At 41.5% G+C, this 17090-nt stretch overlaps 1 protein-coding gene across 1 annotated transcript in view; it reads left to right on the forward strand.

Annotated features, from left to right (window-relative positions):
- Positions 1-2493, forward strand: part of HS6ST3 (heparan sulfate 6-O-sulfotransferase 3) — a 164830-nt gene extending 162337 nt beyond the window's left edge. Inside the window, exon 2 of the mRNA XM_033147898.1 lies at positions 1044-2493. Within this exon, the coding sequence (XP_033003789.1) occupies positions 1044-1752 (709 nt within the window). The 3' untranslated portion in view covers positions 1753-2493. The remainder of the gene's footprint in view (positions 1-1043) is intronic.
- Positions 2494-17090: the final 14597 nt, after the last annotated feature.

Below are 17090 nucleotides of genomic sequence, written 5' to 3' on the forward strand. Positions count from 1 at the left end.
GAACTGTCAGAAGGCCTTTGGAGCTGGACCTCAGTGTTTGGGCTGAACGATGGGGGTGGAAATGCTCCTTCTAGTATGCAGGGCTGGTCCTGGTGCAAGAGATATTGATTAAACCAGGCCAAAAAGAAGAATTTTCTAAGCTAAGCTTTATTTAAGACCAAACCTTAAATCAGGCACTTGTGAAAATATAAATATAAAAAATAGGACTCTTAACTACTGTATTACATTGCTGTAGGTTGGAGATTAAATGCTAGATGAGAGACCTTACAATGTTTGTCACATAAAAAATCATTTCTGTATTGCATCTCAGTGTTGAACTTTACATGACTGCAGAAAATCAATGATTGCATATTTCACTGTTTTTTCAAATGTTTAACAACCACCACTGGGGGTGGGAATCTGATTAGGATTGTGTGACCGGGGAGGAAGGATTTATTTTGCCCCCTATACCCTTTTCTTGATGAAAATCCCTCATTGCTGTTTGCCCAATGGAGAAAAAGATTCCAGTACCAGTTTAACACTTCTGTGTTTTGCCCTTCTGCTTTGGGACCAATTTTCATTGGGAAAACGGTAAAGGGAGAAAGGGCTAATGCCCCCTTCTCCAACACTGCAGTCCTAATTAAACCCAGAGGTGTGGGGGAGACTGTTATGGGTTTTTTAATAAAAAAAGTAAGAAATCTAATCCTGGATCTCACACTGTTGGATTTAATTTGGCTCTTACAGAGGAACATGTGTCAGAAAGCTGGAGGAAACCCAACTCTCACCAGAAAGCCCTATTACTTTTCTACAGACTGTATAAACTGTTTCACTTGTTTTTAATTGTATGTTGTTACCTACTCTGGGATCTTAAGGTGTAGGGTAGATAAGAAATCTTATAAATAAAGAATATAGTAATACAGATGAGATTATCTGAGTAATATCATAATCCAGTGTCAAATATATCCAATTCCAGACATTTCTTTGACGTTCTTCAATTAATAATTGACTAATTTAAGGAAGCAACACACCACTGAAACCTTAATTTCTTTTCTTAATTCTTTCAGGAACTTCTATTACATCACAATGCTGAGAGACCCTGTGTCACGTTACTTGAGTGAGTGGAAACATGTTCAAAGGGGTGCAACATGGAAGACTTCCCTCCACATGTGTGATGGGAGGAGCCCGACACCAGAGGAACTGCCTATGTGTTACCTAGGGGATGACTGGTCTGGGGTCAGCTTGCAGGAATTCATGAATTGTGGCCATAATTTGGCTAACAGTCGGCAGGTGCGCATGCTGGCAGACCTCAGCCTGGTTGGATGTTACAATTTGACCTTTATGAATGAAAGTGAAAGAAACATGATCCTTCTCCAAAGCGCCAAGAACAACTTGAAAAACATGGCCTTCTTTGGGCTCACAGAATTTCAGAGAAAAACTCAATATCTCTTTGAGAGGACATTTAACCTGGAGTTCATCTCTCCGTTCACTCAGTACAATATCACTCGAGCCTCTAATGTGGATATCAGTGAGTCAGTGCGGAAGCGCATCGAAGAGCTGAACTTCCTGGATATGCAGCTGTATGAATATGCTAAAGACCTATTTCTGCAGCGCTTTCAGTATGCTAAGCAAGAAGAGCATGAACTAAATCGGCAGAAACGACGGGAGGAGCGAAAATTTTTGCGTGAACAGAAGGTCCATGAATGGCAAAAGGAGGAGGAAGCAGAAACACTAGCTGTTACTGAGGATTACAACAGTCAGGTGGAACGGTGGTGAATTTCCCTTGTGTGTGTACACACACACTCACACTAAGAGACACTGATATTTCATTGAACTTAATTATTCAACTGTGAATAGATATGTGGAACTCCTATTGTTCTGATAAATGAGAAAGAGTCTCTCAGCCATCCTTCCGGATTTTATGTTTTGGCTTTTTAGATTTTGTCATTTAAGAAAACAGTATGTTGTGCTTTTCAGTCCGCCTTAATCAGTGTTATTTGATTGGCTGTTGAATAGCTTGCTATTTATTGTTTATTTATTATATTTACTGTTTATCCTGACTTTCCTGACACATATCTTTTCCAAGGAGGCTTACAGTGAACATCAAAATACATTAATAAAATCAGAATAAACAATATAACAAATATAACAAGTTATCAGGCTCCTTGTCGCGGGGTGGTTGGTGGCAGATGGCCCTGTGGAAGGAGAAAAGACACTCCAGCTGGACTGGGAAAAGGCTCCCAGTGTTATCTTTACCTGCCTGCCTCCCTTTCCTGGAAGAATCCTTTCCACATAGCAACCAGTGTCTTCCAGTGCATTGTCCTTACCTTGATCTTAAGGTTTTTCCTTATGACATTATTTACAACGGATGCTTGGAAGGAGGGTGGAAATGAAAGCTCATGCCACAGTATCAGTTTCGCTTATATACAATGATTTGCCATGGTTGGTCTTCTAGTCCCTTGTAAATTGTACTGTGTAAGTTCGTGGTGACTGTAACAGAGAAAAACCTGCTGCCCTACAACTATTTACAGGCAATCTTTTATTTCAGGGAAGAAGTCAGATGTCTAATTTCATGATTTGTCCTAAACCTTGGATTGTGTTATCAAAGAAATGACGTTGAGAGGAGCTTGAAGGCAGCCTAAATCCAATTTATGCTTTTTAAGTAGCCAAAGTACACAGGCTGACACAGTAACTAGCATACTTTTAAAGAAGCTGTATTGGCTACTTCAGGATTTTGAGAGCACAAAATTCAGGGCAACAGACTTGGTTGTCTTGATAGTATTTTTCCTGAGTGGGGCTGGGTGCAGGGCGGGTGGGTTATAAAGGATCCAGTCAGAGTATATTATAGTAAAGTACGGACCTGAATATATTCCTCAAATTTGTGTATTAGGGTTTTTCACGGATATAACTTTATATAGTGTGTCCCCTGGCTTCCTCCCATGCCACTAATTGAAAGCATGCAAGTCTTCATGTGTGGGAGAATCACAAGAGATTATCATGTTTGTGCACAGATTCATGTGTCCCCAGTATCCCCAGTTCTGGAACTTTCATAATCTTTAGGGACGTCTTTAGCACACAGAGCAAAATTTGAAACAAAAAACTACACGTCTAAAGATTTTTATTGCATTCTAACAAGACTTTCATATGCTGGGCTGGAATAAGGAATGGTGAGTGGGTTAGGAGGGTTGCTCCAGGTGCCTTAAATGAGGGCCCCCCAAAATACTTATTTATATTATACATATTGTTTAACAAAAATAGCATTTATTTATTTAAATAATGTGAGGGGAAATTATTGGACTTTGCTTTAAAATATGAGACTGGGTTAAATGCTGCAGAAATTTCATCAGAAATCAAAAGCTTGAAGAGCCAGACACTACCAAGTCTCCCAGTTGCAGACTCAGCAACAAATTTAGGCCTCTTGAAATTAATTGTGAATATTCTGTTACAATGTCTTATCCAAAGTTAGGAACATACTTGCTATTTATCATTTATTACAACCTTTTGTCAATTTTTTATGTTATAAAATACGTGGTTGGCTTACAGATGCATTTCATGTTGTTTGCCAAAGGAGTCAAGCTATTTAGTTTTGGTTCTACTCATTCATATGGCAAAACTAGAAATATGAGTGACAAAATTCCACAAACATTTATTTCAAGGATCAAATTATTTCACCAAAAGTTGGGTAAAGTTTCTGCAGCTTTAATGCTTAGATGAGAGGATTTAGAATGTTTCACTTTTGAATCTAGTGAATTCAGATATTCGATAAATCTTACCTGCATCACTTGGCTTTAAGATTCCTGCTCATTGCAAAAACTTAGTGATTTCAGTGAGTTTACTCTGAGTATGATAGACAAAGCAATCCACCACTACCCTTATGCCTGGCTGAGGCAACTTGGCTAGGCAGAGTTGTCCCTCTTCCCTGCTTTCCTGGCTCAGACAGCCTCCTGCCAGCTGCTGCCACCAGATTGATGCCATCATCATTTCTATCAGTGCTGATCTCCCCCTTCCACCTGTTATATGGGCACACAGGAGGCTTGAAGGTAGTATTGCTGCCAGCAGGGGCCAGCATACTGTTGACACCCATCTGTCTTGAGAGACAATGGAGTGCACCTCCAGGGGTGAAGTCAAACCATTACATTAGCAGCACCGAAGTGACCTCTCCAGGATGCAAGCCTGGTCAGTGTGTATGGAGGTCCTGGGTTGCCCAGACAAGACCCTCCTCTTGACTTTGCTGATGTGGTCCAAGGGAAAGCAGAGAAATACGTTTGGCACCAGCTTGGCTGCAGGAGTTGCTGGAAGTATACAAGGTATCATCGTACAACAGAAAGCCCCAGAACAAGGCATTCAAGGGGAAGGGAAGGAGGCTGAATCCCAGGCCACAGCCTTGCTGCCATCATGTGACAGCACTGGGCATGATCCAGGCCCAATTGTGCTTCCCCACTTTTCTGCTGCAGCCGCCATGAAGATCAGGTCTGCAGATGTAGCGATTATTTTGCTGTCCCCCAAAGCCATACCGGCGGTGGTGAGTAATTTAGATTGTGCCCTTGATATCACCCCCTTGTTTTCATTTACTTTAAGAATGTCTTCTGGCTTAATACTACAGTTCTTAAAGCGATCTTCTTTTCAAGGCATTTAAAAAAATGCTCCATGCGTTGTATTTCAGAATTCAAGCTGCCGTGTCTGAGTGGTTTTCCATATGTCTGAAATTCAGATGGAAAACACAGCAACCAGGATAAGCTGATCCTCTTTATGGCACAAAGAAGTTGGTTTTGAGATGAACTGTTCTTTTTGAAGTATTGGTGCACTTTCAAGCTAATATTAGAGACCTTTGCATGAATTCCTAACTACTCTTTACTAGTTGTATGTAGAGCATGCTGCTTTCCCAGCTAACAGTGTTATTGCTGGTTATCTGACATGTTTGGGAAACCAGATCCCACTCTCCTCCTGTTCGCCTCATTGGGGCTTGGTGCCATTTAGAACAGGAAACAGGTGCATTAAGAGAGCAGCAGAGGGTCAGGAAACTGGAAGGATATTGAGCATGTAAAGGTAAAGGGACCCCTGACTGTTAGGCCCAGTTGCGGATGACCCTGGGGTTGCGGCACTCATCTCACTTTATTGGCCAAGGGAGCCGGCGTACAGCTTCCGGGTCATGTGGCCAGCATGACTAAGCCGCTTCTGGTGAACCAGAGCAGCGCACGGAAACACTGTTTACCTTACTGCCGGAGCGGTACAGTATGGCTTATTTTCAGGGGATGTCTTATTTTAACCGTGTCGCATCGGTACGCTGCATAGCCACGCCTCTCCAGGCTGTTTTAATGGGAGGTACCATGTCACTATGGCTTATTTTCGGGGTATGGCTTATTTTTGGGGAACGGCTTATATTTCGCAAATGCATAGAAATCCTGCTATGGCTTATTTTATGGCTATGTCTTATTTTAGGAGAAACAGGGTACCTATTTATCTACTTGCACTTTGACATGCTTTCGAACTGCTAGGTTGGCAGGAGCAGGGACCAAGCAACGGGAGCTCAATCCGTTGTGGGGATTCGAACCGCCAACCTTCTGATCGGCAAGCCCTAGGCTCTGTGGTTTAGACCACAGCGCCACCCGTGTCCCACATTGAACATGCAGTTGGCCGCAAAATCAGTATAAAAGAGTCACTGAAGAGCAAGCACTGACACTCAGAAATAAGGAGACACCAGGACAAGAGATTCTACTTGTGGAGATTGTTAGGTTCCTTTCTCCTCTAAGAACCTTCTGTGAGAGACCCTAACCTGATTTTTAGCATGATAGCTGGTAACAGCCCTGATGATCTGGCTCTCAGGGCAGCTTAGAGGTATGTGGTTGTTTTGTGAATGAGAAAAGCTTGGTTTGTGAAAAATGCCTCTGTCTGCCTCCTTTTCTTCTGCAGCCTGCCGCTAAGTAGACAGAACCAGTGTGACCTGAAGCAGAGGACTTTGGCTCTCAAGAGTTGGCCTGTACTTTCCATCTTGAGCTATATAGTCCATTCTTTTGTATCTGCTTCCTGGTTTTGCTCTGCCACTTCTGATCTATGCCCTGGTTCATCCTGGACCTTTTTTTTTTTTTAATCAGACTGCTTTTCTGGTTGCTCCCTCAGGCTTTCCTATGCACTCATCTGTTACCTATGGTTGTTTTGCCATGAACCCTCTGGTTCTGGGGCTTTAACTACCAAGACTTGTAGAGGACTAGCAGAATCAGAATCAAATCAGAATGCTTCCATGCAAAAATGCTTCTGCCTAATTTGTAAATTAGGTACCATCTTTATCTAATTCATAAATTAAGCAATGCCTCGGTCTGACTTGTGAGATTGCCTATGAAATGCTCAGACATTGATAAGTTACTGTTTGATAAAATTTGCAGTCTGGTGCCAAACTAATTTCTAGTTTTGACTGAAACTAGACATAATTCTGAAGATCCATAATTGGGATCTTCTGTTGTTTAAATTAAAATTGTGAATCAGTGGATCTGGGGAAGGACATTCTAATCCTTCTCCCTGTCCTGTTTTCCCTGTTAAAATAACCCGCCTCTGAAATTGCTATTATACCTTCACATTTTCCCCATAAGAAACGAAGCTGCTCAAAGAAGGGCATTTTAACTGGGAAAACACTGTAGTGGGGAAGAGCTAACAACATCTCTCCCCATGCTTTAGTCCCAGTCCAATTCATTTTTTTGTGTGGGTGCCTTTTTAAAAAACAACAAAAATGGAAAATTATTGTCATGGATATTCCACATCACTTCACCTTTATGTTTTGATGAAACTGCCATTTCCTTTAAAACTTTGTTTAATTAATTAATTAATTATGCAGTGAAGTGGCAGATTTATAAGTTAAGCAGATGTTTTGCTCCATTCAGTGTTACAAAACTGATGGAAGCTTTGTTTAGATCTCAAATTAGGCAAAGGTGTCACTAATCTTAGGAATTAGGCATGTGACTGAAGTAGTAATGTTTCCATTTTCATGAATTAGGCAGAAGATTTGTTTAATTTGAAAATTATCAAAAGGCAGTGCCTAATTTGTAACATAAAACAACGTTTTGCTTATTGCATTAACAAAACAGTTCCACCAATTTAGCATAACAAGCCTTTGGCAAAAACTCTTTAAAAGCCCATTTGTAATCTAATTATTATCCACCAACCCCCTTTTTAAAAGCTACAAAAGAGTTTCTAAGCCCTTTCATGTTCTCTGTGATAATTTGTTGATAGACTCTGTCGCATCAGCAAAAAAGATGCTTAACTATAAACAGAAGGCCACATTCACAGCTTGCTTTCTCTAGATTTCCATTCCAGTTTCAGTGCTGATATTATCATGCAGCTTCAAATGAGGTCAGAAAATAGCTAATTATTGTCAATTCATACTGCACGTTTTCATCCTATATACTGATGTGGCAAGTTCATTCTCCAAGCACAGATCCTTTTGTAGCCAAAGCAGCAGCACCCATTTACAAGGATTCTCCCCACACAGAAAAGGGGGAAACCCAAGTGGGGACCCCCAAAGAACTGTGCATGCACCGTGCTCATGGAATGCTGGCAGGCTGTGGAGTAGGGACAGGAATGGAATGCAGTGCCTTCCAAAGAGCATGGCTGGCTGGCTGAAGCCTTGAATAGGAATAGGAGCACCACATACTGCAACATTTTGTTGCAGCTTCCACTTTATAATATTAAAGTTCTGGTTCTTAGGAAATTATTTCATGCCAAAACAAGACCATAATATTTCTCCTACTTGCATGCTGCAAAAGAACTTTCTCATCTCTGTAGAGACAATGTGCTGCTTGTTCTTTTACTAAGTGTGCCCAATACACCTGAATGTTTTCAGTAGTAATTGGCTGGAGGTCCCCACTGAGCAAAAAGCTCTCTACCCTAGCATTTTTACCAAGTTATTTTTGGCAACAAATTAATCAATATCTTTCATAGACCGGGCTTTCTCTAAACTTGTCAATTTACTCTAATGTATGTGTTTGCACGCAAACCCACATTTTTCTGCCCCAAGAGTTGTGCAGCCTGCCGTCCCTCATGGGACTTTGAGCAGCAATAAGAATGTAAAAAATTGGTCTGAAATATTATTGTACAATTTATCTTATGGAAACAAGACCACTGCTTTAAAAAAAACACAGCCTTGTTTTTTTGTGGTTGTTTGAAATAGCCCAATCTGATGCTTCAAAGAAAAGGTTGGTAGAAGCAAAATTATTCAGCTGCAAAAATTATGGAGCTAAATACAATGCCATTGTTTCATTTATACTCATGTCAACCCATTGGGTTACAGCAGGCAGTATTCTTCAGCCTTGAGTCTTGAGATGTTGGACTGCAACTCCCATCATTCTGGCCATTGGCTAAACTGACTTGGGATGACTTGGAGCAGAGAAATATAAATGGTATGTTTCTGTTCTGGAGGTTCACAATTTAAAACAGGAGGAGCAGCAACACAAGGAAATACAACAAAACAAGCACCATTCTATTGGCTGGCCAACTTCTGTGTTTGGGACGTTACTCTGTTCTCCCTTCCTAGAGGAAGACCCATGTTAGTCTTGCAGCAAAGTCAACAAAGAGTCTTGTGTCACACAAGACTCTTTCTTTGTTGACCTGTTCTCCATGGCATTTCTGTGGCAACTACAACTTTTCAACCCCATCACGAAAGGCCAGGTTGAACAATAAAGTTGACATTACAACTACAGACCACATGGACTCAGGTGGCATGAATTCATAAATCAGTACAGGAAAGGCTGAGGAACTAATGTTCTTCCTGAAATATGCAAGTACTGTATACTTTATGTTAAATGTACAGAATATCAATACTTATTTGCCCACAATATCAGTTGCTAAGGAAATGTTTGCATCACCCCATGTTTAAATTTTGGTTGGGTCAATAGGGACCATTTAAATAGCTTTGTATGCCTATCAGAATTTCAGTTGATGGTCCCCTTCCCATTGTTGTGACTCCCTTATCTCTCCTTATAGGAATCTTCATCATATGCATTTCATGTTGGCTTGAACTGTTCCCCCCACCCCAACAGTTTCTGACTTCATTCTCTAAACAAAAATATGACTGATATATAAGGAGTGTGCTTTATGTGAAGATATTGTGTGACTACTAAAAGCAGATCTGGACACAGCATATTTTTATTCTTCTCTCACTAAACCTTTCAAAAATACCATGATAATTGAACATATGTCTGAGGACCAATTCATATATTTCAGCTGTTGTGTAGAAGACACTGGAGGTCCTTCAGCTCCACACAATTAGAGTGTTGCTTGCCAAGTAAATCAATTCCATTACATTAAGAGTTTTCACACCATTATTTCACATTCTTAGCAGCTGGAGCTGACTTGTCACCACACAAGGGGGATTTTTGTCTGCATTATGACTGGGAAAGGGAGGCATACACCTTCTCACATGCTGAGTTCCAATAACTATTGGATGCACTGCATTTGTAATTAATTAAAGAAAAAAATGATGTGGTGGCACCCTATGCCTTATGCGTAAGGTGTAGCTTGGCTCAGTCACTAAATCTGACCAGGGAAACTAACTTGTTTTGATAGACAGCCATTCCATCTGCCAGACCACATATCTGTTGGATTTAGGGTTAAGGATTGGGGTCCGGAGTTGAAAGTGACAATGTAATCAGCTAAAATGCATTTAAATTGCTTGTGTTTCAGTGGCACTTTCAGGTAATTGGTTTTGCTATATGCACCTGTTCTGGCCCTCACTCAACAGTGACTCCTTGACTCAGACAGGGCTTGATTTTGATTAGTGCTGGAACGCAGCTGTGAATGCAGATTACTCTGTCACTAAGTGATGCTTCTGTTTGTTATTTTACCACTTCATTTGCTTTCCAGTGACGTGAAGTAATTCCTAAATTTACCTCTGATTTCTGTGGATTTATGAGAAGGGACCCTCGTGGAACTTCCCTTCATTCCCATGGAAAACAAGATGTAGCGGTGCTACAAGTTCCAGGCACAACAGGCAGAACCTTTGCATGTAGGGGAGGAGAAAATATGGCTATCCCCCAAGCAAGTTCCCAGAATTCCTTTTGTGTTTCTAGAAAGTGAATTAAAATTTAAACCCTTAAGGAGACTGTGGACTATGTGAGCATACAGGCTGATCGTATTGTTCATTCTCGCTGTAACAGTGGGACATGACTTGGGCTGTCACAGCTAAAGCCACACACTGGCCCTGGCAAATGAGAGCAGAACAGTCCCTGCCAGAAAAACACCCTAGCTGTCAACAAATCACAAGATGGCTGTGGGGACTGCCATAACTCTCTCTGACATCAATGTTACATGAGTACTGTTTTCCATGGGTGAGAGCTATGCAGCCATGAGATGGGCATATATACTGTATGTATTAGTCTTTCCCTGTAGGCTTGTTCAGCAACGTTCTCCAATACGTGGAGTCTGAAAATCGCTGGTGGTTTGCTGATCCCAGTTGGAAGATCATAGAATTCAATGGCTAGACAAGAAAATGGGTTTCTGGATGCAGTGGGAGTGTATTTAAAGGAATGAGAGATAGGGCATGGTGAAGAGGTTGCTTGAGAGGGAGCAAAAGAAAGCCCAGCAGTATCCGCAGGGAGAAAGGAGTATGGTCACCAGTAGGTTCTGATATGTTAGACCATGGTCAGGATTCCTAATACATTGAATTCTCCCAAGAAAGAAGCAGACTGCAACAGTCTATTTGTTAAGAAAATGTTTCTCATAAGCTTGCACTTTTTTCTTCTCTTCACAGACTGGTTTCTTAACTCTTCCTCCATTTCCAATCTTTTTCTCTCATTCAAGTACTGGGTAGAAAAATTGGGATTCTCTGTTGCTTGCCATGATGTTGGCAAAAGGCTAAGCTAATGAATAAATTACTGGTCCTTCTTCCTTTGGGACTCTTCCCTTGTTTATGTGCAATAGTATGTATGGATTCTACTACTACATGATTGTATTGTGGGTGTCCTATTGTTTTTAATAATGTATAAGATAGTTTGCAGGACTGACTTTTCATGGATGTAAAGCACAATATGATGAATATTTTCCATGTTAAATTATAGTGATGTCTAAAATAAATTGTTTTTCCCATCATTGTCAATGATTTTCAGTAAAAAATGAGACGGTGTTTAGTAAAACTTCTAAAGAAGCTGTAAAAATGATTATGGATGGAGAAACACATTTTATTGAATATAACTGAAGTGTGACTTAAATATAAACAGCAAATAAATATTGACTGTATTTGTAAAGCAGGAAAATTTTGTTTCGTAATGCAAATCTCTGAGGGATCAAGTTAACGTGTGTGGATAGTTTATTTTCCTATGTTTGAGAGCAATCCTATGGCATGATCCACAGGTATGAGCAGGTTAGGATCCAGCAGATCTCTAGCTAAGCTGGGAGGTTCCTGGTACAGCCAGGCTATATCAGCTTAGCTCCCGCATCCTCGGTTTAGCTGCAGATACGCTGGCATATCTCCCCCATTCCAGCTGTCGGGACCCAGCTGGCTGAGTCAAGCCTGGTGGATTTTAAGATGGTGAAAGGCTTGAAAAGTGGCCATGCTGGGAGCATGATGGGGGTAGGCTCAAAGAAGGGAGACTTAGACTAGATCCTAAGCCAGTTCAGTTTCATGTTACCTGGCAACATGATAAAAACTAAGCTGGCCAAAAGAGTGGCATAACTCAAACACTATTTTAAAGGCTTGCCTTCGCCCCGCCAGGCTTAGACAATTTCAGCAGCAGCTCCACACCTGAATGAAGATTGGGTGTGTAGTTTTATGCCAGCATTGGCAGACCTTAGGGTCTCAAATTTCAGCAGTGCCCTGTGTGATGCCGAAATTGGACACCCCTACCCTGTCTGCCACCTTCTATTCTACATAATAGTTGCAGCACCTCCCGAGGCTCCACACCCAATGCAACCGAACAGGTCACGTACCCCTAAAGCCACTTCTGATGCCAGCTTAATTTTCACCAGATTGTTTAACGCCAGCTTCTTTTGTAGATTATGGCTCCCTTGTGTTGTCCTTGCTACTTGCTACAGGGCAGAATATGTATCTCTGTCTCTCTTCCAGTCAATGAATGTGGACGCTTCCTTGGTTTAAGATGCTCAGATAATACAAGTAATAGATCACTTGCCAACAATTTTCACATTAAAAACACATGCTGACTGGAGATAGACAATAGGTTTTAAGATAGTTTAAGGTTCAAGAATAGCAGAGTTGTCAATTCTGATGTGCATGTTCCTTGTTTTACTGCAATCTGAAGTCAAACAAGCTTGGCACTCTAAAAATCAGTAAAATTTCTGAAGAGAGATGTGGAATGAGCATGCACAGCCTGGGCAATTATGCTTCTATATCATACCTTTTTCAGCTCTCTGAAGAAATTACTATATTTCTCCAACCAGATTGCTGGCACCTGTAAAAAGAATGAGATTTGCCTGCAAATGGATCTTTCCTTTGTCTTATCAGCGCCATACATCAAGGATAGGGGATGAAAATAGGTTCTTAAAATTTGCTGCAGTAAGCTAGTGGTAGTAATCAGAGTCAGACGAAAAAATGAAATCAATTGGAAATACTTACTTAAATCAAAGCACAGAAATGATGGAAATATGCAAACTCAGCAATAATACCTGAATGAAATACCTGAATGAAAAGCATGCATGAATGCAATATAAGAGAGCGAGAGCAATATAAATGGAAAGCAATATTTGATTGGCAAATAAAAATAATTAACTGAACAGTTACCAGTGAAACATATTGTTGCATTCCACCCCAATCTCCGAGCAGTGCAAGATTCCAGGGGTTCCAAGCGCTTACCCAGGGTTCATGTTTCCTTTGGAATGAGATACAGCAGGGACCGTGGTGTCTTTATGGTTTATTTACACATATATACAAGCTGAGCCTATGATGGAGGGGTTCACAGTATTAACACCCCAAGAGGGCCTCACTTCCCCCATATCTGCATCCTTGGATTCAAACAAAAATCAAACCTTGTTTTGTCTCTCCAGCTTGCTGCTTCTTTGCTCTCATCACTCCAACAACTCTCTGCTCCAAACTCTGCCTTTGTCCTTCTAAGTACCTCATGTTGAGAGAGGGGCCCCAACTTGCCTTCTTGTGCAGAGCCCCATCATTTGTTCCCTTAACAACCCATTACCTTACCAGGAAACTAGCCTGACTATTCCAAGAATCAGAAAGGGGGAAGGGGTGGCATTAGAAGGGTCTCAGCAGACAACCTACTCCACCCCCCAAACTCATAACGATATATATTACTAAGCCCCAAATTGCATTCTCCCAAAATTTCCACCAGTCCAAACTAGTTAAAAGCCTTGCTGTGCTACAGCTGTACAGTCTCTTATTCTACATATTATGAAAATAAAAATATAAAAAATATAACTACCTTTTCAAGGAAGTATTCAAATGAACCAGTTTCTGCAGGTTCAAGAAAAGAGCTGAGAGAAGAATACAGGATCCTTTGGATAGGATCCAGAATGGTGACTGGGAGAAAGTTCTGGTGAAAAATGCGTCAGCTGGCTGTGCTCCCTCCCCACACGCAGGTGGGCAGGCAGCACAGTGCGGCTCTGCTTGGCTCTGGTGGTGGTGTTGTTGTTCTGGCAGTGTAGGCAGCAAGGGCTGGGCTGGCACAGCAGACTCTGTTCACGCTCCATGCCCCAGTGTATGTGCACGTGCGCCCCAGGCACCAGCAAACTATGCTACACCACTGGTCAACATGCAAAGGGTGAGTGAGGTGTCCTCAGTCTGGCAGAAGTCTATCCAGTTTATTATTTCCAATCCAGCACTTGAACACATTTGGGCCATGTTGCCGTAAGGGCCAAGGAAGAAAAGTTTTACACTGTGGAAGAATTTCCATGATGCCGGAGCTGAAATTACAGTTTCAGAAATTGAGTTGTGCGCCCGTCAATTCATCTATATTACAAACAAAGGAATCAGACCTGGGAGGAGAACAGGAATGTGGCATGAGAGAAAGTGAGCTATATAAAAAAGGAGATTCTGCCCAACTCTTTCAAGGGAAGAAATGGCTTTGCTTCACTTCCCACTACGACTGAGTCTCAATGAGCATTGCCACTGGATTTACATTAAATTGAATCTTGGGGTTAATTAAGAGGGTTCCACTTGACAAACCATCTGTCGGGATTCCAACAAAACAGAAAACAGTTTTGTCATGTGTTGCAGAATTCCCCCTGAGGCTTTTGTGATACCTTAGATTGTCACCAAATTTCACCTGAAGTGAAAATTGAAGGCAAATATAGAAGGACCTTGTTTGGTCAAAGTATCCGTTCACATTTTGAATTAAGTTCAAATAATTTCAATATGACTAGCAACAGTTTAGTATGAGGCTGGGTGTCAGTTGAGAAGATCTCTTAAGTTGGATGGATAAAGGAAGAGAATCATCCATCCTTAGAAGTTTCCAGTTACTACTTTTGCCTCCTAGATGCTATGGCCAGTCGGCTAAATAAAGTTTGAATTGTACAATTGAATTGTACTTTTGCCTCCTTCTTCAACAACTTTCAGGGAGGCAGCCATGTTGTTCTGTCACAGAAGAAACAATAGAGGAGCATTGTGACACTTTAAAGGTGAAAGAACATGCTACAATAAAAAATGTGGTTGTTGTAGAAACAGTTGCAACCAGCCACATCCTCATAGATAAAGTTCTCTATACACATTTTAATAGGAAAATTGGTGAGCGTCTTCACCCAGCAAGTGAACAGAATGTAAGTGAGGCTGGCACAGTTTAACATCCAACTTGAAATCCAACTTGTTAAGGCTGCTTCTTCAATAGTGAACTAGTGAGGTGCGAAAGGCGGATGATAATTGTTTAAGGCCTGGTAAATTCATTCTTTTTTAACTAGAGGAGGAGGTGGGGAGAAAACAAATGTGACTTTGACTAGATTGTCAGCCTTTATACTAGGTCCATTCTCTAAAGTTATTTTAAAATATATATACAGTGGTACCTCAGTTTTCCAATGTCACCCGTTCCGGAAGACCGTTCAAGTTCTGAAACGTTCAAAAACCGAAAACTCAGTACAGAAGCCTCAATACAGAAAACTCAATATGGAAAACTCAATTCGGAAAACTCAGTATGGAAACTGCATGGTATGTTTGACTTCCAAGGCGAGTTCAAAAACCGAAGCATTTACTTTCCGGTTTGTGTTGTTTGAAAACCGAAGTGTTTGTCAACGGAGATGTTCAAAAACTGAGGTAGCACTGTATATAAGTTCTGCTCCCCCTCCTGCTCCTCTCAACCCTACAAGTAGGCTCATCTAATAACATTGCCTGTTTCTGAAATGCATAACACACCATAACTCTCACACATAATATCCTGGTATCCAATACTTCCCTCAACCCTCTAGAGCAGATTTTGAAGGGGCACAAGGTTGTAGAAGAGAGGAGGCATAATTGAAAATGGCCTCCCATTCTGCTGGGTCCCTCCCAGGGCTGGTCAACCCATGAGGCAAGGCTGAGGCGATTGCCTCAGGCAGCAGGATCCACAGGGGATGAAGAACTATGTCTATCTTTATTTATTCCCCCCCCCTTGTTCCTGGTGTACTTCTGCCCTCATGCCTTCCTCCCTGGTTGGGAGGTGGGCACCAGCCCTATCTCTAGGTGCCCAACTTCTATTCGGTTTGACTGGGGTTGGACTAAATGACCTTTGGGGTCCCTTTCCACTCTATGATTCTGTGACTGGGGGGAGGTTGCCTTGCAAGGGCCTTGCTTCGACATAAATGCCTTGCCTTCATAGTCAAGATTCGGACAGTTGCACAGCCCTAGTCCATATCTTAGTAAAATAGGCATACATTCTAGTCAGAGAAGAACATTGCACTATTATACTAGTTCTGCCAGCACATGCATTTCTGCTTTCCGGACAGAACAGTAACCCCTCTCCTATTTTACACCCTGTTCCGGGAGGTTATCCTGATCTCCCAGAGCCAATTTGTGAGGTGTGTGGAGGTACTTCTGCTTTTGAAGCTCCTTGGTGTTCAAATAGATTTTGCATGTTCGCTGCTGTTTGTTGTGGGTTTTGTTTGTGTTTTTTCATTTTGGGAAAAAAAACATTATTAATGTGTGTTTTTAATGTGCGCTTGATCATATTTTGCATAATTATTTTATCGACGCAAACTGCCTCCGGGCACTGTCTGAGGAAAAGCAAGTGTAGATATTTCATAAATAAAATAAATAATTGGTCTCCTGAGGGCAGAGTAAAGCTTCATTATGGACGCAGCAGAGAAATTCAAAGAACAATCCCTCAGAGTTGATGAGCAGGGGGTGCACCGTAGAGCAGTCGAAGGCAGCTTTTTGAGGATGAATTGGGCAAGATATTGGAGACAGGTGCATTTGGGTATTTTTGTCCTATGGTAGAGATGGATTTGCATCCTTTTACAGAATGCAACCCTTCTTGGTGTATTAATATTTTAAACAAGCCAAGCGTAATCTCATGAGAAAGCTTAAAAGGTTTCAACATGCATTGTTGCTGTTTTCCAGTGCTAAGAAATTGCCTATGTATTTCTGATAGGCGGGTTACTCATCCTGCTTCTTGACACAACAGCCATGAGTGTTGAAGGAACGAGTGAAGAATTGGGCTGCCTGCTGGGCCTGGAGACTGTAAATCTGACAGTCGTGACATTTATGATCAACGTTAATGGGAATGTCAGAGCTACAGGTGTTCAAATAGATGAGTAATGCAGCATGTGACTATATGTGGTAATTAGCAATCCGCAGTTGTGTGGAGGTTACGGGATCCAGGATAAATTGTCAGAGGCCAATTAAAATGAGGTATATTGAGTGTAATAATCAAGTCTGGTTAGAGCAGTTCTCCAGTTATCCCATAATAATGCTGATGAAAGAACTGAAGGGCTGCTAAAGCCATCAAGCGTATTCTGGCTTAATGCAGAGGCCATAGTTTGCTTGTGCGTCATCACTTAAAAACTGGTGACAACTTGTCTCCCAAATGGGCATGCAAATAAAGTATACATAAGGTGAATGATGTGCGTCTGGACCTAGAAGGACCAGAAAACTATAAACATCACCCGGTCTGCATTTATACTCTGTGTTCTAGGAACATATTGTTACAGGCCACCCCGATTCCTGCTGAGCTGTGCACAGGATTCCAGGGGACTTGGCCCTC

The sequence above is a fragment of the Lacerta agilis genome, chromosome 4 (genome assembly GCF_009819535.1).
Source record: "Lacerta agilis isolate rLacAgi1 chromosome 4, rLacAgi1.pri, whole genome shotgun sequence".
NCBI lineage: Eukaryota > Metazoa > Chordata > Lepidosauria > Squamata > Lacertidae > Lacerta > Lacerta agilis.